General features: G+C 42.3%; 1 protein-coding gene across 1 annotated transcript in view; it reads left to right on the top strand.

Moving 5' to 3' along the window:
* Nucleotides 1-23,401, top strand: part of STMN2 (stathmin 2) — a 43,481-nt gene that overhangs the window by 6,772 nt on the left and 13,308 nt on the right. Inside the window, exon 2 of the mRNA XM_075495734.1 lies at nt 22,751-22,846. Coding sequence (XP_075351849.1) covers nt 22,751-22,846 — 96 coding nt within the window. The remainder of the gene's footprint in view (nt 1-22,750; nt 22,847-23,401) is intronic.

The raw sequence follows: 23,401 nt of genomic DNA on the forward strand, positions 1-23,401 counted from the left end.
TTTTCACCAGTTTTGCCCCCGGCAGGTAGGTGGGTTTAGGGAGGTGACTGAGGATAGAGTTAGTAAAGCTCTGAGGCACCTGTGGTGGGATACAGGTGTACAGGTGTACCTCCACAACACGTGGGGAGAGGTCGGCACCTCTGGCCATGGTCGAACAGGACATTGCTGAGGTCTGCCCAGAGTGGATGTACTCTTCACTCAGTGACCAGAGAGGAATACAAGGGGGAATGGTGAGACTTCAACCGTCCCTTGGGTGCTTCACCCGCGGCCACAGAGAAGCCCATTTGGTCTTCACCATCGTGGTGGGAGGAAGAAGAGGTGGCAGTGGGTGCAGTCCTCCCCCTCAGCCAAACAACTGGTGTTTGGCCGCTGAGCGTGGCACTGGGATGTGGTGGCCCTTGTCCCTGTGTGTCCTCCCTCCCCGGACAACGTCAGAGCCACCAAGCTGTGACCCCTTCCCACCCTCCCATGGGAACAGCATCATAGTGGAAGGAGGACAGGAGAGCACACAGGAGGGAGCGTGACCTCCACCTAGTAACTGGGAAGCTCTGGTTTATAGGACCATTGCTGGATTTTGCATGATACAGCCACTGGATAAAAAATAGAAACAGCTGTGGGAGCACAAAATAAAACTCGAGTTTCTTTGGGTGGCAATTAGGACCCTTCAGCTTGAATCCCCTCATTTCTGAAAGAGATTGAACCCAGCTCTGGCATTTCCCAGTCCAAGGTGCTCACTGTAGGCAGTTGTACCAAAGGGCAGGAGTAAGACAGCCAGCAGCGTTTCTCCTCAGCTGCATTTTAAAACAAAGCAGTGGCTGCACCTGCATTTATGAAGGACCCTGTCCTATATATGTGTGCGACATCCTCTTAGAATATAGGCTACCCAGATTTCTTCTGAGGATGGGGACTGTTTTGGAAGAACACCCAGTTCCCAGTATTAGGGGATTAAACATTTCAAGTCCGAGGCACCCTTGCTTGTAGAAAAAAGTAGCACCCTACAATGCACCACCAATTTGAAGAGCACAAATTGTAATATTTATGGATTTTCATGACGTCTCTGCAGGAATTTGCAGAATCCACATTTTGGATTTAGAAGCCTGATTTTTTTCTTAAATATCATTTTAGGCACCTAGCTCCTTTGTTGGATTTGTCCCTTAATCATTTTATGATCTAACTTTCTCTCATTAAGATAGGGATAATCTTATATACTTACCTCGGAGTTGTGATGTGAGGTTATGTTCCATACCGCATGGAAATGTGTAACAATGCTCTAATGTTACAGAAGTTGCAAAACTCCATACTGATCAGATTAGGAAACAGAGCAACTTACCTTCTAAAGCTGTGTTAGCATTCTGTGCTATTCAGGTGCTTTTTATAATCCTTAGGGAATTTCTTACGTAAAGAAAAAATAATGATGCTTATATTTTATACTACTGATTGGTGTAGAAGTCTACAAATTGAGAATTTAACTTAAGCTAAGATCTGCTTTACCTGAAGCTAGCTAAGGTACCTTTTAATGTTTCAGTTTTTAAATTTAAATATTTTCACTAGTCATTAAGTGACTACATAGCTCTAACTTTTGATCTTGATACTATTTTTGATCCTTTCTAAAGTTATTGAAAACACAAATTGTCCTTTTGGCCTAAGGTTTCTGATATACACATGTTCAGATTCATCCTCTGGTTTCCACTAGGATGGCTCCTGATGGGATTTCATTGGCAGGGCTCCCTGAAGTGTCTAATATTATTACCATTATTATTTTTTCCATTTCAAAAGACTGTAGAGACCGCAGCCAAGTCAAAGATGCACAAAATTTTTATCTACAGTTATATATAAAAGTGTAGCAAAAATTAAGTTTTTTGGTTTACTAGTATTTTTGTACTGTAAATCCTCCAGTTACCTGAATGAAGCTGTAAGAAATGTTTGAACGTTCCTAGGAAATCTTTTAAATTAAAATGAATGCATGAATCAAGCTCTATAAGTTTTCAAAGACATTTTTTGGAAGTGAAATTCACTTCTGTAACTCATTTTATTAGCCTTTACTAAATAGCACATTTAACTATTTTGATATATTTGTTTCTTACATCATTTATGTGAAAAGAAAGAACAACTGATGTCACTCAGCAGTCATGTTTGTAGTCATTTGTCTTTGTCTCCAGGTACTGGCATTTACTCAATTTATTATGTAGATGAAATACAAAAGACTATTTCTAAGATAATATCTTTTCTATGTGTTTAGATATTTTTTGATGCTGTCAAGACTGCAGTCAGGGAACTTTCAATATTAGATGTTGTAGATAGGAAAGAAGCCCATACTCATTGTGGTTTAAAAAATTAAATGTTTAATATTTGTCAACAGAACACTTGTTTTCAAGGCAGATAGATTCTTGCTGGGGAAACAATGTTCTACCTCTAAACATCATTATTTTCTAAGTAATATATCAAGAAGGACGTCTTAAGAAAAGTAATAGTAAGATATTTATTTTAATCTGCATTGAGGATTCAAGCTATTTGCTTTTGAAGTACATTCACATTTTTTGCAGTGAAACATTAAGAAGGGAAATATCTTACTCAGAGAATCATACTGCATTAGATTAACAGTGTAAAGAATTTCACCTTCTAGTGGTGGGAGGCCTGAAAAACAGGATTAAATATCATAGAGGTACTTTTAAGTGCTCTGCAAAATTGTAATTGTCAGTTTGCATAGCTTGCCAATGCTGTTCTAGAGATCTCAACTCTGCTGGCATCCCGATCTCTTCTGCACGAAAGATGTGAACAGTACTGTAAAGGGTAAAAAAATTGCAATAATAAGAATAAATACTGAACCCTGGCAGAAAATTCAAGGCATTTAGAGAAGCAAACAGGAGTAATCTACAGTGCAAAGGCTACAAAATTGCATTTAGTACATTTCTGTGTAGTTACATGATATAATTTCCTAGATGAAAACAAAAATTAAGAAAAAGTATCCTGGAAACAGTACATTATATCAGATGGACCTCAGTCTGTCCCTGAACTGCTACTGTAATATTTTTATAGCCTTTTAGTGTCATTTACATATTAGAGGAAAGTCTGAGCTAGCAGTCAGGAAGATTTCTATTTCAGATGACTCTGAACTTTCTTGTGAACAATCTGCCATCCTGATCAGAGTTTCCCATCTGCTCCATCCCCACCACCTACTGATTTCCAGTCCCAGTCCATTTCCTCGGTACCCTTTCCCACATTTTCTTAACCCAGCCTCATTATCCAGTCAGTCATAGTGCCACCCTCATTCTTGGTCCAGTTTCAATCATCCCAGCCCATGACTGACTTTACCTTTTTTTTTTCCGTTCTTTTTTTTTAATTCACCTGCTCTCGGCAATGTCTTCCACCAGGCACATTCAGCTCTCGTCCCTTCACACAGCCCATGCCTTTTGATGATCCTCCACATTTCTGCAGGGCCAGAAGGGGAGGAATTAAGACCACAGAGTAGTTGTTCCCTCTTCTTTTTCCAATTTCCAGCACTCCTCTGGTCCACAGTGACCAGGAGGAGCAGTGCTTGAAGCATCACTCTCAGCCCATGTGGACTCAGTCATGTCCAGCGCAAAGTGTCTTCAGAGAAATTGGCTGTAGAGCTTGGACATGTCTCTCCCAGCCAGGGTTGAAGCCTGAAATCAGATATTTCAATGACTTATTCCACGGCCAGGCCTGGGCAGATTTTTCAAATGAGGAATGATTTCCTGGCACAAAGTGCTGGAGCCTTTCAAACAAATACAAGTGCTTGTTTAGTTTACCACATGCAAGCTATGTATTTTTCCCTAGTCATCTTCCCAGAAATAGTGAAATTATTTTTGCTAAAAGCTTCTCCAAAATTCAGCAAGAGACAGCCCTCCAGCCAAGAAAAGCGTAGGCCAAATCATTGTAATTTAACAAAGTCATACTCAGTGGAAGGAGGACTCCCATATTTTCTAATGCAGTGGAAGTAAAAAAAAAGTGGCACTAGATGGGAAATAGCAGTGGCTCACCGTGGTGTATGGGTCACACATTTAAGTGGCTAAGATGTGCAAAGGCCAGGAACACTAATCTTGCTGGAATTAGATCCTAAACCAGTGCAAATCCATGGTAGTAGACCTATGTTGATTTATGTCTGATGAACCCATTTTTTCCCCTTTAAATCTCCCGAAGCAGCAGCTTAGGAAGGAAACATCTCCTTTATTATTTTGAAAAGTCATATAAAAGCCAGCTACACTAATAAAGGAGAATTTGATTATACAGGAAAAGAGACTTTTTTATATGGGAAAAAGAATTTGATTATACAACAAAAGAGAAAAAACAGGCTGTTATAAGTTGACATTTGGATATCTCCAGCTCCCATTACTTTTCAAACATATTGAAAAATGTGACGGCCAAGCCAGTCCTGGAAGTTTGGTAAGTCTGTTATAAAGGACAGGCTGAACAACACAGAAGTTGGGATTTGCCTTTAATGACAGACTGTTGATGCTGGGATATGCTGGTGCGCAGTGACCTGAAAATCTAGCTATTGCAAGTGATGATCCTTTTTTATTTGAAATGAGCCAAGCACCCTCACACCAGAGCCCCACAGAAATCCATGGAGCTTCTCTGCAGGGATCGACTCCTCATGTGGTTAATTTAGTAGCAGAGCGGTGTCTCTGAATTCATCAAAATCCTCTTCTGTGTAAGTGGAGGCCAGTACTGCAGAAAAAAAGAGAGAGAGAGACAGATAGATAGGCAGATAGATAGCTACAGAGAGATAGACTGACAGAGCAAATGAATTCTAGAAGTCTTCAGTAATATTTCAGAACAGGGAAAAAATCACTAAATTGAAAAACTATAAAAGAGGAAAGGAGAAGAGAAAGATGAAAACCAGAGGTGGATCATGAAAGACTTAATTGGGAGCAGTCACATTACTGAAAGTCTATATAAATTGTTATAGCGTAGACATTTATGCATTAATTTTACATCTTCAAAAATCAATGTATTTCTATTATGCAAATCTGAGTAAAGCTACTTAAAACACAGGTCACTTTCTCTGACCAATGGTTCTTGTTCTAGTTTTATTGTAGCATCAATTGTAACAAAAATATCCCACCAGCAATTGTTCTCTCTCAGCCAATTTAATCACTTCTGAATAATATACTAATGTCTTTGAACCATCAGCATGGTTTCAAAGAAGAGGCTGTCATCCTTTATTTTTCTTTCTCATTCATTTTACACATCTTCTGATTAAAGTACTCAATAATATTTATAATCCATGCCTAACTATGATAAATTTTAGCAATATGCTGCTGAGTGGTATCATTATTTTCTTAATGGAGGCAATCAAATGTTTGAATATATGCATAAAGACATTGCACTATACAATAGTAGAAGTATAAATCAGGTAATTAGTAATAATAGCTGCATAGATAGCTTAGATAAAGATCATACAGAAAGGTCTGAAAGCCACAGAATAACAGTCATGTGACAAATAGCTCAAAAACTTCATCTTAGAAAGCCCCCCAGAAAGCACCTATTGGATAAAACTTAAATGCACCGAAGTCAAAGAGAACTTTTTGGTTGACTTAAAGCAAGGCTGGAATTTCATCCACAGATGATCTGATTGCTAGTAAAACACTATCAATCAGCTTAAGATCATGACTGACAAAAACTTCCAACTATTGTAATTAATTTTACTGGGAGTTAGGAGAAGTTCACGACAGTAGAATGATGCAGGACATGGGACATATCTTCTAGATGGGCTTCTAGAGGACCACTGATAAATGGCCACAGCTCAGTGGGTGCTCAAGCTGAAGCTTTATTTTAGCATACATGCTTTGCATGTATTTTTTCTCAGGCTAAGAAAGGATGTGACAATTCGGAAAATGCTTGTCACCTAGCAGGAGTCAAGATTATTGAAGATTTCATCCATCACTTCACACAAGTGACTTCATTGATTGTTGTCACTGCCCAAATCAGTTTTACTAAAAAAAGCAAAGAATGTCCAATTAAATAAATCTCAGATTTATTTTATAGTCTGGATTAGGTCTTAAGTTTGACCTATATTAATGTTTTCAGTTGTGCCAATTTCTGGTTAAAAAAGGCACATTTATATCCACATGCTCTATTTCCAATACAATCTTATGGTTTTGCTCAATAACAAAACTTGCAGAGACCCCAGATTTGTTGTGCTACATAAGTCAATACTCTCTGATGACCAGACTGCTGCTTTATTTGCAACAGTTCCAAGAATGAAACAATCATTTAGGCTCTGCAAGCTATACAAAATCTTCCCAGTGAGGCAAAGCCAAAATTTAAAAGAATAGTGACAATAATTATCTTCATTTGCTTTAATGTATCTTTTTTATTGCCTGTGTCTATTCTGCATGGCTTATTGCTTGCTTTGCAAGCAAGCTTAAGTACTGAGAGAGTTTTTACCAAATCTGAAAGGGTATTTGGAAGACTGCATTTCAAAAAAGACGTAGGATGACTGGGGAAGTGGCCTATGGTGATGGCCACATCTGAAGTCCAGCAGCTGAACAGCCAGGGTCTCCTCCTGGTGTTACCCCAATGACGTGCTCTTGGAACGTGGCAAAAGGAAACCATGAGGTTCTTTGGCAAGAAAGGAGGTAGGATGGAGGGCAGCAAGTGAGTGAGTGGTTGGGGGAAGAGCCAGGAAAGGAGCCCGAGGGATTTGGTTCTGTAATGTGCCGGGGATGAGCTCACCAAGATTCTGCAGCTAATGCACAAATCCTGAATGATAGCAATAGTGCAGAGGTCCGGTGAGATGAGATGTGTTTTTGTTGGGATAGCAAGTGGTAAAAGATGTGAATAACAAAGAGGAGTGGAGCTGGGGCTGTAAGTTGCTAGCGAGCCCTCCCTCCCACAAAGGCACACAGAAAATTGAGCTTGCTCTGGGAACTGACCTATGGAGAAACGGGTTGCAAGGACATCTAGAGGTTATCTAGCCTGACCTCCTGCTTGAAGAAGGACCATCGCCACTTCGTCTAGCCAACTCCTGAATGGATGATCTCGCAGCTTCCCAAGACACGATTTATGGCTGTTGTTCCTTCTTCTGTTAACTGGAAGAGTTTGGGTCTGTTATTTCATTGGTCTTTCCTTCAAATAGTTGTAAGCAGCTAGTATATTATCCCTTAGCCACCTCTTTGCTCAACTAAACAAACCTGGCCCCCTCCACCGCCCTTCACAGGCCACATGCTTCAGGGTTCCTCACCTTCCTGGTAGCCCTCCACTGGACCTTTACGTGTTCCTCCATGTCCTTCTTAAATGGGGGGGCCCAAAACTGGATGCAGTACCTCAGGTGCAGCTCCACAGCACCAAATACCTTCAACCACTGGTGAAGCCAACCTCCCCTCCTGTTAATTCACACACACTTCTGCTTCTGGCCTGCTTCCTCTCCATTTTCCCAAACTGACCCCTTTAAAAGAAAGTGGAAGAAATAGCAAAAAACCTCTTCCTTGTGAGACTTTCAAAGCCAACCTACATACACTGAATTTATTTCTGTAAATTTATTTTTAAAAGAGTCACTGCCCCAGTATCCATTCCTATTTTGGTGCTTAGACTTCATCTTTCAGCATTGACAGTTATGGGTTTATGTAGCCACACACTGAAGCGTCATCTGAAATCTCACTTGGGCATTTGTACTCTCTTTAGGACTGTGTAGAAGACAAGCAGAAAATCATCTTATGTCTTTAAATGCTGTGAAAATAGATTTTCATGGTGAACATGTTGAACACTGAAATGTCTAGAAGTAGCCCAAGTTTCTAGATTTGGGGACCTGCCAAAAGATACTTTTCCTAGTCATTCTGCTGCCCACTTGTTAGGAGATAACACCGAATGAAAAGATGAGTTTTACAGAATCTGCTTTGTATCAACATGGTTGATCACGGAGCAATACGGTTGGTCAGGGAGTTGCTGTCATTTTTTGCTTACTCTGTGCAGTGCTTTCGAAGTCCTTCAAAACCTAAAGACATTATTTTTGAACCAAAGGATTTCTCCAAGGATAAACACACCCTTGACAGGTTTCCTACATAGGGAGACTTTCTTAAATTAGGGACTAAGTGTCTCTAAACCCAGAAATTCGGTCCTTTGGAAAATCTTGTAATTAAATAAATACAGCCCCTTGCTCCCACATATACCCAGTTGAGTAGACTCTTAAAATTTGTGTAAAAGCATTTAAATTTCTATAGTCTTTGTTGTGAAAAAAGGGAATTAAGCCATACGATATAAAGCACCAGAGTATGAACCAGAGTATCAGGGCATCCGCAACGCAGTTTGCATTATCATACCTCCTTGGGTTTAAAGCAAAATCCTCCACAAATATGAGTTATATCAACAGGCAAATTCTCAAATCAAACAGTTTTATACAGAAACTTCAAAGTCATTTACTAAGAGCTTATTTTGTTCTGGTATTCAAATTTAAAATACTGTTGTTAATTAACACAATTATAATATGTATGCCGTTGTTTGTATTATTGCAAGGATAGGAACCCTTCATTTTTAAGTAATCTACTTACACATGTCATTTGCAATTGTGTACAGAAAGCAAACTAATGCCATTATTCAAACTGATGAGACAACCTTATTTTAAAATGTCTCACAAAATTAAAATTCTTTTCAAAACCCAGAAGAAAATTGGATTTTTCAAACTGACTCCTTTCATTGTCTTTTGCATTTTGACATTTAGTCGGTAGTCATGGCAGCCAGTAAGAGTGATTGTGTAGCATAAAAATGCAGTTACACATATTTGGCTTTGGGTTAAGTACATTAAATACATGCGGATTGCTCAAAATCAACCAATAAACTTATGTAAAAAAAGCTTTATATATATACATTTTTATGTATACACATATATATAAACTAAATAATGAATGCTTCTATGCGTTTCCTATTCAGACACTATAAAGTGTGTTTTCTAGGCTGTATGAAATGATTAGTTTGAGAGGTACCTTCCACAGCCCTCCCAACTGCATATTGTCTCTAAAATTGATTCTTCTGATAATTATGGTGTGAAAATAATTGCAATAGGTTCTGCATGCAGTAAAATGACTCAGCAAGCAAGGAATACATTTAATTACTGGAATATAAAGGTGACGAGTACAACCCTACTGCAAATTATAATTGCATTTATCCCATATAATATAAACACAAATTTCTACTTAGCTGATTGCCCTCAGTATTTTCTTTTCCTAAAGTGAAAAAAAATGCACCTTGCAATTGAATTTGCCTATTGTTTTCTGAGCCTTAAGTCACGACTAACTAATATTTTGGCTTTCATCAGTTCAAAGCACAATTTTTTAAATATTGGAAGACATCAAAGAAATCTGCACTTTGGAATGGCACAGGATTTGTATTAATGAGGGTTGTGGTTACAACCCTTATATGAGTTATAAAAAAAAGGTCACATTTTGCATCTGACTTACAGTTGTATTAAATCCACATGTATATCTGATCCCACAAAAATGGCAAGGACCAGACTCTCTGTTAATGGAAACTGGTAGCAATGCAGCTCTGTTCCCTTGATTGAGGTACTCCACAACAGCTGAGACTCCCTGAATGATGAGAACAGAGAAAGTTGGATCCTTTACCCATTCTTTCTTAACTGCCTGCTTTGCTGAAGCATTTTGGGCCATTCCTTTGCTTGATGCTGTATCAATGATTTGCTTTCAGAACATGTGGGTAATTCCTAAAACTTGCTCTATTGAGAAGCTCAATATGGCTCTTAAAACAATTTGACTGTAATCTCAGTCCAAAGATGGGGAGGAGGGATTTCATAACATAATTGAAATAATATCAGTCCAAGTCCAGAAAGGATCTACTGGGTCCAGATGAAAAGAAACAGTTGCAGAACTCAATTGCAAAAACTGACAATACGCCAGGATTATGTCATTACTCTCTAGGCATGATATTACACAGCCGCCATGGAATAAAATTACTTCCAGTGTCAGTGGGCGATGCATGGCCAGGTGATGCAAGACCAGGAAGAGTTTGTCGAGCCTACATAAAGGGATCAGGGTGATGCAAAATTAAGTCAGTGGAAGCCTCTGAAGAGATCATTAGCAAAAACTGAATAAATGCCACTGTTCCAAACACACATGGTTGAGGGCGAGATTCAGAAAAATAAAATAAATGCTGGCAGCCAGCTCTGTCACGCCTTGCTCTAGTAATCTAGTCTTACTGTGCTAAAACAGAACCCGCAGCACGATTCATACCTTGGGAAGATGCTGTTTGATCATAGCAGGCTGTGTCACTAAACTGTTGCCGTTCTATTTCATCATACTTGATTTGCATCCTCACTCTAGGGGCTGTTTCACCAGCCAGCACCCGTACTGTCTGCAGCACTCTCAAAGAGACAGCCTGTGCCAACGGAGGTGTCAGTCATCCAGAAATCAGGAGACCTGTGTTCTCCACGAAGCTTTCCTACAGAGCGGGTCTGTGACCTGAGGCAGTTTTTTTCACCTCTGGGTCATTTCCCCCCTGGCATCCCTTGCCTGTCTTTCTCACTCACACCATAAGCTCCTTGGCACAGGGTGTTTGCATCCGACATGTTTGTACAGAAAGTAGTGCAGATCTCAGCTGGGCCTCCGCATGCTCCCGCAATACAATAACGAGATGACCTTAAGAGCGTGCTGGGAGACAGCAGCCATCTCTCATAGCCTAGTCCCTGACTGCTGGGTGCTCTCGGGGAAACTAGTGTGCTCAGCACAAGGACTCGAAATTGCACTTCCCACCCAGTGCCTGGATCACCAGCAAGCAGAAAGCTGTAGGCACGCTGCCGTTGTGGTGACTGGTATCTGCATGCCAGGGCTGTGGGGGGAAAGCAGGCTCCTGCAGGCTCTGCAACTCCTGTCCTTCCAAGCTGTAACTCAGTCCACCCTACACCTCACTTGTTATCTGTTTCGAGGACACTGAAGAAGTACCACCTCCTTTGCACGTCCTTCCTGGTGCTTCAGCCACCAGTGTGGATCCAGGACCAAGCCAAGCACCACAGCTTTGCACCCAGGAAACTGCACGGCTTGGGGGGCTTGTAAGCACCACTTCTGAGGGAAGGACCATAAATCTGGGAGTTGTCCCGCTGCAGGGAAGTCCTGAAGCACACTCCACTTAGGCTGCTGTTAAAGCAGGCTAGTAGAGGTGGTAGCCCCAGTGTCAGAAATGCTGAGACAAGATAACCTGTGTACAGCAGGGCTGTGAGGGGTGTGTTGAGGAGCGTCTCTGAGAAGCCTTCTGCTTCTCTGGCCAGCCTTCTGCTTCTCTGGCCAGCCTTCTGCTTCTCTGGCCTTCTCACGTGAACGTTAGCATTCCTGAAAACACTCCTTTTAGCCTGTGTGGAGACTGAGGTTCTGGTTCAGTGCTGCTTACCAGGGGGGATCTTCAAAGTCATGTTAGTGGAAATTTTGGAGTGAAATATCTGGCTTTTTAAGCCATTTTATATGTAAGTTGTCTCAGAAGTAAAAGAATTTAACGGCTTTGTATGCCAGCAAAAGGGCATGTCACAACCCTTCAGGCACACGATGCGAAGGAAATACGTTACACACAGTGAGCATTAAATCATGGAAAGCAAATCCGCCGTTCAGAAATTCCAGGGCTTAAGGTTTTGATCCTTAAATCATTCATATAAGACTCTGAGTGATAGCTCAGGGCATAGGGATTTTTCTTGAGAACAGGAAAATTAATGATAGGATCAGACCCAGAATTATAACATGCAGAATCATTACTACTACTCTATCAGTAGTCCTAAACTAAAAGTAAAATTGACTATTTTTCTGTAAGACACGACACAGCCAAGCTTGCTACAATACCAATCAAAAGAGACACTTTTCCCCGTGTGCAGGTATGTAACAAAACCAACAACAGTACTCAAGAGGTAAGGTGAGCCAAGTAAGGAGGGTTATTTCCTCCTCATGCAGCTGCTACCGCCTATTTCCGTTTTTCTTTTCCCATCCAGTTCACGTTCAGGAAAATCTCTTTGGTTTACATCATCCCGTAGCTGAATTTCCGCAGTCTTTTGTGCTTCCACAGAACACAGGAGACAGCAGGTAGCAGAATGGTTACTGGATGGGCCTGCCTTAAAGACTTGCAAACTCTTGATGCTTACATGACTTTCACCCTTAGGTGATAACAGTGTATCAGGAGCTATCTATGGCTGTGATGGCCTCTTGTGAAGGTAGGCATAAGTTTAGCATCTTAAACATCAGCATCCTTCCAAAGCATCTGAATAACACAGGTAGGACTTCTCACTGCAGAAAATTAAACAGTTGTTTTCAGTTAACCAGCAGGAAATAAAGCCATCTTAGGAGTACTGTAGCCTTTGAATTCATTCCTCACTGTTCATCCTCTCCATTGTCTTCAAAGTCTGTTTTAGTAGCTCACATCCTTTCCTACATAAAAAGCTCTATGGGCAGAAAACTGGGGGAAGGGAGATGGGGCATGTAGGTAGGTAGGGAAATATGGGGGGCATCCCTTGAAAAAATTGCAAAGGCAAGGCAGACCTTAAAGAAGGAGGTCTTCTCCCCCTGGGAAAAAAAAATCTCTGGAATTTTTGTTTTCACCCTGGCTGAAGTTCCCTGAAGTTCAAATGGATTTCAGGAGGGTTGCAGACCTTTGTATTAGCGTTGGGCTCTGTTGCCTTCCCCTCAGTCCCAGAGGACTGCTGGAACTGAACTACCAAGAGCTTCCTCACGCTGATGTGGTGCACTGGCTCTCCAAAGGGTTGGCTCACAGGAGAGGGTGCAGCGTCTGGCTCTGCCACTACTACGGACTAGTTTCTGCAGAGCTGGAGAAGGAGGAGTAGCTTACCCATAGCTTTCTTGCCTGGCTTACTTCTGCTCTTCCCCTGTGTCCACCGGCATGCAATGTCGTGAGGCTATCAGGGCCCTGAGTGCACAGGAGTGGGCACATGTCTGTATTCCTTCCATGCTGGAAGGAAATGTTTGTGTTTACATTTCTATGAAGAGACAGTACAATCTGGCCCAAGACTCTATAATAGTGACTATGGCAAAGCATCTGCATCACTCTTTGTTTCAAGTAACCGTGACAAGATTTTTTTTTTCCCACATTCAAAAAAACCTCTTCCATTAAAATCTCATTTTGACAGTGCGGTTGCATTAGCCTGACAAAATAGTCCCATTAACTCATGTCACAGATGACTATAACAGTCAGGATTCAGTAAATGGATTTTCTCATTGCTTCCACAGTGAAAATTACATAAATTGAAATAACACAAAATAGTAACTTCACATCTTAACATTCTGGCATCAGAAAATAAAGTGAACAAAGACATTTGAATCCAATCACACACATTAAGTAAAAATCACAGACGTGGCATCTGGAGTAGTCCCTTTTAGTACAAAAATCCACAGTAATGATCAGCGATTAAGCTGTAAATTTAGGGGCAATTTTCAGTCAGACTTGTGCCACCCTCCAATCTGCACGTTTGCATGTGTTTGCATCGACACACCATAGATGCAAGAAATCATTATTGGACAGTCTTTGCATAAGCAAACAGCTGCTTGTGTATTGCTTGGGATGGATTTTCCAGCCAGATCCTGTGCTGTTACCTGAACTATGCTGTAGAAGTGGCGTGCAAAGGCTTGCACTTCAGGACAGCGTTCATTGGTACAATTTGACACAGTCTTAATAGGAAGCTGAAGGGTCAGATCTGTCACTTGCATCCTTTTTTGTGTTTTGAAGAACTGATGCTACAGCGCTCCCTGATTTCACTGCCACCCTGTGCTTTTATGACACTAATGCTTGATTCCATTCCAAGCCATTTCAAAGCCATTTGTTAAAAGGATCTCTTGTTGGAGAGAATAAAATTGCTAATACTTCTGTCAAAATCTAGGTAGCTTTAGTGACCTCAGAACGGTCATTAGTGTTACAGAAATTAATGCCTGAAACTACTTTTTAAAACTCTCAGTTGCTACAAAAGCGGATTAGATCTGTCCAAGTTCGTTCTCTCTCATTTTCTGGACGTATTGTAGGAAATGCTAGAGTCACGGTTGACAGGCAATTGTAATTCACAATTTCTTTTCCTCATTTTCTGTTTCTTGTCTCCTTTTCATAGTGCTTGCTTACTCTATGGCCTAGATACAGAAATATCACAACATTCAGGGGCAGGGGACATGACCAAAACTCGATACTCGTCCCTATATTAAACTGCATTGCAGTATATGAAGAGTGCAATCTTAAAGACTTGGTCACCAAAGAATGGCCCCAAGTGAGTGAGGGTCACCTTTCCCACCAGTGAAACATGAGCACTGTAGGGCATTAAAGAGGCAGTTCTGTCCAGCTCATCTCGAGTGCCTTTGCTTTGAGCCTGTGAGTCATTAGTACAACTTAAAGCAATCTAATTTTTGTTGGGGAAACTGGAAAAGCACAGGTGTACATGAGGTTGCAAGATGGACTCACACCAGATACTCTGTTGATCAGTGTTTTGCACTCAGAGGGACGGTCACAGAATAAGCCCTGTGGGAACCACCAAAATGAGATGTCACTCATGACTGAGCGTAAGGCATGGTTAAGATGTATTCACTGCAGGGGCTTTTGCTTTCATTCTTTTCATCACTGGTGACTCCGTAAGCCTATAAACATCCTTAGGTTTTCTGACAAGGGAGGGAGATTCATTGACCTTTAGACAACCTAATTCGTTTATCTTGGACATCTCTCTTGGAATGGGACCAGTCACTCTCCATTGACTAAAAAGAAAGCTTTCATGACTGCTGCAAACTAGCTGTCTTAAATATTAGATGGCCAGCACTAGTTAAATTAAATCCCAGACTCACACATCTCAGACGAGTGCTGAAAATTAAATGATAGGTAGAATCCGTATCACTTGTGCTCCATCTTGAGTTTTACTTCCCCCAGTCCCATGTACTGGTCCCAATACTAGTTCGCCACTTTACCAGCACTCATCTTGCAGCTTTCGTCAAATACCCCACCAGCTATGGGCAAACAATTGCAGTTATGATCATATAACACCATTTCACTTGACAGAAAAGGGTGCAGCACACTACTAAAATGGATTATAAAAAAAACTAGTTCTGGCCAACAGAGTGTGCCTGTTGGCATTTACAAAATGACATGGCTTTTCGTGACTTAAAGCATTGTCTTGACAAACCAAAAACTCTAGCGCATCAAAGGGAGCATTAACAAAGTGAAATTTGTAACAAACTGTTCTGTCAATAAATCACAGAATCACAGAATCATATAGGTTGGAAAAGACCTTTAAGATCATCGAGTCCAACCATAAACCTAACACTGCCAAAAACCACCACTACACCATGTCTCTAAGTACCTCATCCAAACGTCCTTTAAATACCTCCAGGGATGGCGACTCAACCACTTCCCTGGGCAGCCTGTTCCAATGCTTGATAACCCTCTCGGTGAAGAAAAATTTCCTAATATCCAGTCTAAACCTCCCCTGGCGCAACTTGAGGCCATTTCCTCTTGTCCTATCACTTGTTACCTGGGAGAAGAGACCGACCCCCACCTCTCTACAACCTCCTTTCAGGTAGTTGAAGAGAGCGATGAGGTCTCCCCTCAGCCTCCTTTTCTCCAGGCTAAACAGTCCCAGTTCCCTCAGCCGCTCCTCATAAGACTTCTGCTCCAGACCCTTCACCAGCTTCGTTGCCCTTCTCTGTACACGCTCCAGTACCTCAATATCCCTCTTGTAGTGGGGGGCCCAAAACTGAACACAGTATTCGAGGTGCGGCCTCACCAGTGCCGAGTACAGGGGCACAATCACTTCCCTAGTCCTGCTGGCCACGCTATTTTTGATACAGGCCAGGATGCCATTGGCCTTCTTGGCCGCCTGGGCACACTGCTGGCTCATATTCAGGCGGCTGTCAACCAACACCCCCAGGTCCTTCTCTGCCAGGCAGCTTTCCAGCCACTCTTCCCCAAGCCTGTAGCGTTGCATGGGGTTGCTGTGGCCCAAGTGCAGGACCTTGCACTTGGCCTTGTTAAACCTCATACAATTCACCCCAGCCCATCGATCCAGCCTGTCCAGGTCCCTCTGCAGAGCCTGCCTACCCTCCAGCAGATCAACACTCCCACACAACTTGGTGTCGTCTGCAATCGATGTAAGCAATCGATGTAAGCAATCGTAAGCAATCGATGTAAAGGATGGCTGCGGTAGGTCTTTTGTACCTTGCATTTCATGCTTCACCTAATCTTATTTCTTACTCCTGCAGTCTCTTCCAAAGCAGAAAACGAAGCAGGATTTCAGTTCAGTCTCAGAAAGCTGACTGTCTCGCAGGTGCCTGGCAAGGGAACACAGGGCTAAGCCGCGTTATGTGTTGCACATTTTGACCATGGGCAACGTGCCAGTTTCTGTCTCCTTCCAGGTGTGCAGAACTTCAAGAACTAGTTGGCGAGTGGCACCTGAAGTGTCAAAAATCAGTAACACTTTATTATATGCAGACTGGATTCAGTAAGGCAAAAGGAATCAACAGATTTGCCTTCATGAGATGTTAATTATAAGTAACATTTACACTTTACCTTTCTGCTTTCATGTGTTAAAAATAGTGTTGCTTATGAATAATGGTCTCTGCTGTGACACAGCAATCTGTCCTAGCTGTGCTTTGCCAAGGAACAAAATGTGACCCAAATTGCCCATGGCCCGTCAGTCAGGACAGATTTTCATTTTACAGTGTAAACAGTAAAAAATTCCTTACAGATATTGGATAACAGATGAGAACAGACAGGGTGGTTTTACCAGTGTTTTCCCTAATCTTCCTATTTCTCCCAGCAGCAAATAAGTGGTTGCTGACTTCTAATGGCAGCCATAGCACTCTTCCTTATTAGCTTCATTCAGTGGGCAAGTGAGCTGCAGGGCTGGCGACGGACTAATTTTCTGTCGTTAGTGGAGGAATATGGGATATATCTGAATAAGTGTATTATTTGAGAACAGGAGAGCACTTTCAAAGAGAATCATCAAAACACCCAGCTGACCATGCTGTGGTTCACACTGCAGAGCAATCTCAGAGTGCACAAACTGGTTTACTTGATAGGTAATGAAACTGGAAGACGTGCATTGGCAGTATATCTACGATGCTCCAGGCACTAATGGTTGTTCAGACCATGGGACCGAACTTGTCTAAAGAAGAGACCCCCAAAATATATACAGCATTGGCATGGAGTCCTTAGAATTGTTTCCCTCCAGAGATCCAGTCTTGCTGTGCTTCCCTGCTTGCTCATGCAGACGTAGCACTGGCGCCCTTGAAAGCCTGCAAGAGATCTTACCTGGACCAGCAAGTAAAGAGCCCACGAAGAAAGAGCATGGAAATGTTCACCCAATGCAGGGAGTGGCTTCACAGTTTCTAAACATAGCTGTTAAAAAATAACAGCAGAAGTTTGAGAAAATTGTGAGATTAACTTGAAACAATGATACTAAGGTGCATTTGGGACTCATTCAGAAAAAAATGCAATCTTGAGTTTCAAACATCTGAGTTTCTTCTTCTCGGAAGCTGTCAAAGCTTTTAGGAGCATTAGATGATATTTTGAAGGCTTTCTCTGCAACTCTGAATATGATTAATTTACTTTAAAGAAATTGATGACATTCTGAAATAATCACACAGCTTCAGAATTTAAGAAGACCTGTAAATACTAGGATATTCACAGCAAAACTCCAAGAATCGCTAATACTGAAATCTCTTCTGGTTTTAGCCAAAATCACTGTTCTGCTCTTTCCCAACTTTGAAGCATTTAATGCATCTAAACATTTAAATCTTGCTGCATATAACTGAGAAGATTCTGTTGCTGTCTTTTGTCAACATTGTTCTTTCCTAGCAATTTCCCTATCAAAGCTTTTGTAGTATTACGATTACCATCATTTACTTTCCTTCATTTAACTTGCACAGTTAATGGAATGATATGTACCCTACATGACTGCACAAGGAGCTATATAATTAGCAAGCCAGTTGAAACACATTTGGAAAATAAACTTTGTTGCAATCACTGCTTGGCTTCAAGGGTTTTTAAAAGCTCCACTATAAGATAGATAATTTTTGTGCCTATTTCAGTTAACACAAGAGGTCCTGTGCAGATTGCATAAATGTGCTATTGGCTTTCTGGCCCAAGTGTTCTGCTTTTTTAATGGAATAATGTTTCTTTTAGAGAGAACAGGCTTCCATGGCTAAAATACTAACTCCTCAGCGTTTAGGAAAGCACAGTTGTCTCCCTGTTCAACCTGTGTCACGCTGGCCACCCACTCTAATCAGACCACTATAGGTGCCTATGGAGATGTCACTGGGCTAACAATGCTGCTTTTTTTTTTTTTAAAGTATGGCAGTTTAAGGAAAGGACAGCTGAGCAAAGCAGGGCTCCTGCTACTCAGTGCTGCCAAATAAGCTGTTCTTTGCCTGGTCAAGGGGGACAAGTCACAGGGGTGATGTTGGATGCCTGAGGAGATGTGTAGGTCTTCAGTTCCTTTGAGGCCCTCAGCCCTTGTCTCCAACAGGAAAAACAGTACTTGTCAACATGTCAGGCATACGATGCATTGTATACTCTCCCAATGGCCGCCCGAGGCAGAGTAGGACTCCTTTCCCATCCTCTCCTGCATCATCCATGTGTTGTGTGGTTCCCAGGGCTGCAGTAGCCTCCAGAACTTGCTGTGAGTATTCAAGCCAAGTTCCAACTATGGTTGAAGGACTTTCTAGGGCAAATGGAGACTAAATCAATACCTTGAAAAAAGAAAATGTAATGCTTGTAAAGCATGGAAGGTCATCCTAATTCTGTCAGTGGCCAGAATGAAATAGGGCAATCATTTCGCCAGCATGCTTTCAGTGCAGCTATTGTACTGAAAGGAAAGAGAGCTGAGCACATTCTTATCTTTCTCCAGCCACGTTTTGCAGATGGCAAGCTGGGAGAACAAACACCTTTTTCTAATTGTTTTAAATGCTATTAGAAAACAAGACATATTCAATGTCAAGCAAAGATAAAAAACAGTAACAAAGGCCCCAAAAGACAGGGTTCCTAGGACACTGCTTTGCATGCCTCTTTCTACAAAGATATTTCAAGGTATACATTGCAGGAATGATTCAGCAGACTTTGTACAAGAATGTTTAGCTTTCAGCTTGTGTCATCAATGGCCATGTCTTTAGCACGCAAGCGTCCATTTGCTGTAGGTTTAGCAGCCTCCCAGGCAGCATGCAGGGTCTCGTGTGCCCCAACTTTCCACAACCTCCCTGCTGAAAAGGATGCAATTGTGGTGGTGTGGGCAGCCAGCTGGGCAAGCCCTCCTCAAAGGACAGTCTGGACAGCCACACCTGTGCTCTTAAAATTAGGCATGCAGTTAAATGCTTTGTTGGATGGAGGCCTAAATGAACATATCAATATGTTTGACTATTAACAGACATCAGTTGGACATGATTTGTCTCTTCAGAGGATTTTTGAGTTATTCCTTGCAAGTTGGTACTAATGTTTCAAACCAAAAAACTTGTCAAGTCCAAGCTTCCTTGACAACCTCAGCTCACAGAAAGCAGAGTCTTCAGTACACTCTTGACCTGAGATGCTGGCTTTCACCAGTGGTTTCTGTAAAGCTTCCTTTGGGTGGGTTATTTAGTGTCCGTGATTAGAGGCCCCCATGCAAAGCTTAATTGAATTAATTAATCATCCACTGGCAGTTAGAAATCCATTCCTGAACTGATGTATCATAGAATCATAGAATCATTTACGTTGGGAAAGACCTTTAAGATCATCAAGTCCAACCATAAACCTAACACTGCCAAGTCCATCCCTACACCATGTCCCTAAGCACCACATCCACATGTGTCTTAAATACCTCCAGGGATGGTGACTCAACCACTTCCCTGGGCAGCCTGTTCCAATGCTTGATAACCCTTTTGGTGAAGAATTTTTTCCTAATATGCAGTCTAAACCTCCCCTGGTGCAACTTGAGGCTGTTTCCTCTTGTCCTGTTGCTTGTTACTTGGGAGAAGAGACCGACCCCCACCTCTCTACAACCTCCTTTCAGGTAGTTGTAGAGAGCAAGAAGGTCTCCCCTCAGCCTCCTTTTCTCCAGGCTAAACAACCCCAGTTCCCTCAGCCGCTCCTCATAAGACTTGTGCTCTAGACCCTTCACCAGCTTCGTTGCCCTTCTCTGGACACGCTCCAGCACCTCAATGTCTCTCTTGTAGTGAGGGGCCCAAAACTGAACACAGTATTCGAGGTGCGGCCTCACCAGTGCCGAGTACAGGGGGACAATCACTTCCCTAGTCCTGCTGGCCACGTTATTTCTGATACAAGCCAGGATGCTATTGGCCTTCTTGGCCACCTGGGCACACTGCTGGCTCATATTCAGCTGGCTGTCAACCAACACCCCCAGGTCCTTTTCTGCTGGGCAGCTTTCCAGCCGCTCTTCCCCAAGCCTGTAGCGTTGCCTGGGGTTGTTGTGACCCAAGTGCAGGACCCAGCACTTAGCCTTGTTGAACCTCATACAGTTGACCTCAGCCCATCGATCCAGCCTGTCCAGCTCCCTCTGCAGAGCCTGCCTACCCTCAAGCAGATCAACACCCCCGCCCAGCTTGGTGTCATCTGCAAACTTACTGAGGGTGCACTCGATTCCCTTGTCCAGATCATTGATAAAGATATTAAACAGAACTGGACCCAATACTCAGCCCTGGGGAACACTACTTGTGACCGGCCACCAACTGGATTTAACTCCATTCACCACCAGTGTTTGGGCCCAGCCATCCAGCCAGTTCTTTACCCAGCGAAGAATACACCCATCCAAGCCATGAGCAGCCAGTTTCTCCAGGAGAATGCGGTGGGAAACGGTGGCAAAGGCTTTACTAAAGTCTAGGTAGACACCATCCACAGTCTTTCCCTCATCCAGTAAGCAGGTCACCTTGTCATAGAAGGAGATCAGGTCAGTCAAGCAGGACCTGCCTTTCATAAACCCATGCTGACTGGGCCTGATCACCTGGTTGTTCTGTGCATGCCACATGATGGCACTCAAGATGATATGCTCCATCAGTTTCCCCGGCACTGAGGTCAGACTGACAGGCCTGTAGTTCCCCAAATCCTCTTTCCAGCCCTTCTTGTAGATGGGTGTCACATTTGCTAACCTCCAGTCAACTGGGACCTCCCTGGTTAGCCAGGACTGCTGGTAAAGGATTGAAAGTGGCTCGGTGAGCACTTCTGCCAGCTCCCTCAGTACCCTTGGGTGGATCCCATCCAGCCCCATGGATTTGTGTGTGTCTAAATGGTGTAGCAGGTCGCTAACCATTTCCCCTTGGATTACGGGGGCTTCATTCTGCTCCCTGTCTTCCAGCACAGGGAAGTACCAAGCTCAGGTACCCCGAGAACAACTGGTCTTACTATTAAAGACTGGGACAAAGGAAGCATTAAGTACCTCATCCTTTGTCACTATGTTTCCCCTCGCATCCAATAAAGGATGGAGATTCTCTTTGGCCCTCCTTTTGTTCTTAATGTATTTATAGAAACATTTTTTATTGTCTTTTATTGCAGTACGGTATCATTCAAATACCACCATTTTGAGCAGCACCTAAAGGCTCTCAAGCCCTCATCAACTTCAGGGGCCTTTCTGAATAGGAAAAAAAATTCAAAAAGCACACGGGCATCCATGAGAAAGGTTGAATGACAATTTCATATGTATCCACAATTTGAAGATCAAAGGTCTGTCTGATTTCCCTTTAGTAACATCAAGGATTAATTTGGACTAATCTGTTAAGTACAACACTTTCAGCCACGGTTATATTTTAAGCCATGTTTTCACATGCTGGCAGCAAATGTGTGTCTGCCTCTGTAGATATGATTTTGGTAATAGCAGGGATTTGTGTGTGCCAAGATGAATTTTGAAGCACACACCCCCCCTCAACATATATACTTTATGCAGTGTGGGCAGTGGCTCGGGTATTGCCCCAGGACCCAGGAGAGCTGGCTCTAGTTTGGGCTCTGTCATTGACTTGCCAAGTGACCAGATTCAAGAGTATTTTCCTGCTTATAAGCTGGGATGACAGCAATTAGAAAGGGTGAATGCAGAACATTGTATAATGGTTAGGTGTTGGTATTACCATTCCTAGACCAAGTCCTCCTCAGCCTATGACTGGGGCCTATAGGCGTTACAAAGTCAGTAAAGGTAACACCGTAAAGGCAAATTACAAGGGTATTTATTGCATCAGCTGATATACACTAGACCTGAGTATGGAAGCAAGTAAGTGAGGAAGGAAAAGCTTTGTTTCAAGTAGTTACGCATATTAAGGACATTATGCAAAGGATTTGATAAATGTATCCTTTTCTGGATACATTTCTGGTTTTATTTTTAATTATCTGGATGACATTTTCATTTGTAACAGATAATGTCTTTAGCATCTGCCTATGGCAATACATGGGCAGCGTTTCAGAGCTGTTCTCAATTGCATTTGGATACGTCAGAGAATTTGTAAGAGCTTCATTTCTCTCCACCTGCTAGGAGAGAGTGGAGTCATGGCACTCTTCCAGTGCTAAATACATTTCCTGGTACCCAGATTCACTTTGTATAACACAAAGACGACTGTCTGTGTTAGACTGAGATCATGTAGGAGATCAGAAGCAGTCTCTGCAGTACTGAGCATCTCGTGTGATTTGATAAAGGCTCAATGTTTGGAAGAAATATTTGAACGTAAATATTCTAGAGAAATCTGCCAGGTGGGTGATAGAGCAGATTTGCTGGTCCCCAGCCAGTGACCTCAGTTAGAGATTCACTAGGAGGATCTGGGGAAATGAACCACGCTAACGAGGTCTCTCGTTTCAGCTTACAAGGAAAAGATGAAGGAGCTGTCCATGCTCTCTCTGATCTGCTCCTGTTTTTACCCTGAACCTCGCAACATGAACATCTATAAATATGATGGTGAGTGCCTTTCACTGGAAATCATCCTGTGGGTCAGATAATGTGCTAGTGCTGGGAAATGACTCAGTTCACCATCCCAGTGCATAATGTTAGTCAGTGGATGTTTTGCTGATTTAACAATTCGTTTGCAGGTTTTGGCTATTACCTTCTATTGATTGTGTATTACCTGTGATGCTGGATATTGTTCCTAATAGCAACTAACTAAACTCTTAAAGCTAGCCCTCGCACACTGAGCTGTACTTTTCCTATTACCCATCTGAGAATTACAGCTCTTCACGGCTGACACCATTCCCAAGGAAACCAAGAAAAGATGAAAGCATGCTTAAAAAATTAATCAGTTTGGGCACTGCTTGCAGGGGGTGTGAAATGACACAGAACCCCAATAAGCTTCCAAAACTGCTGTAAATTTTTATCTTTATGAGATTAAGGTATAATTAAGCTATTACAGAGAAAATGGAATATACTTCTTCTGAAAACAGTTTTCAGCCCATAATCTGCCATTGCATTTAAAACGCCTGAGGCAAAGATGCTAAATCTTTTGTCTGTGCTTCTGAT

The sequence above is a fragment of the Mycteria americana genome, chromosome 2 (assembly GCF_035582795.1).
Source record: "Mycteria americana isolate JAX WOST 10 ecotype Jacksonville Zoo and Gardens chromosome 2, USCA_MyAme_1.0, whole genome shotgun sequence".
NCBI lineage: Eukaryota > Metazoa > Chordata > Aves > Ciconiiformes > Ciconiidae > Mycteria > Mycteria americana.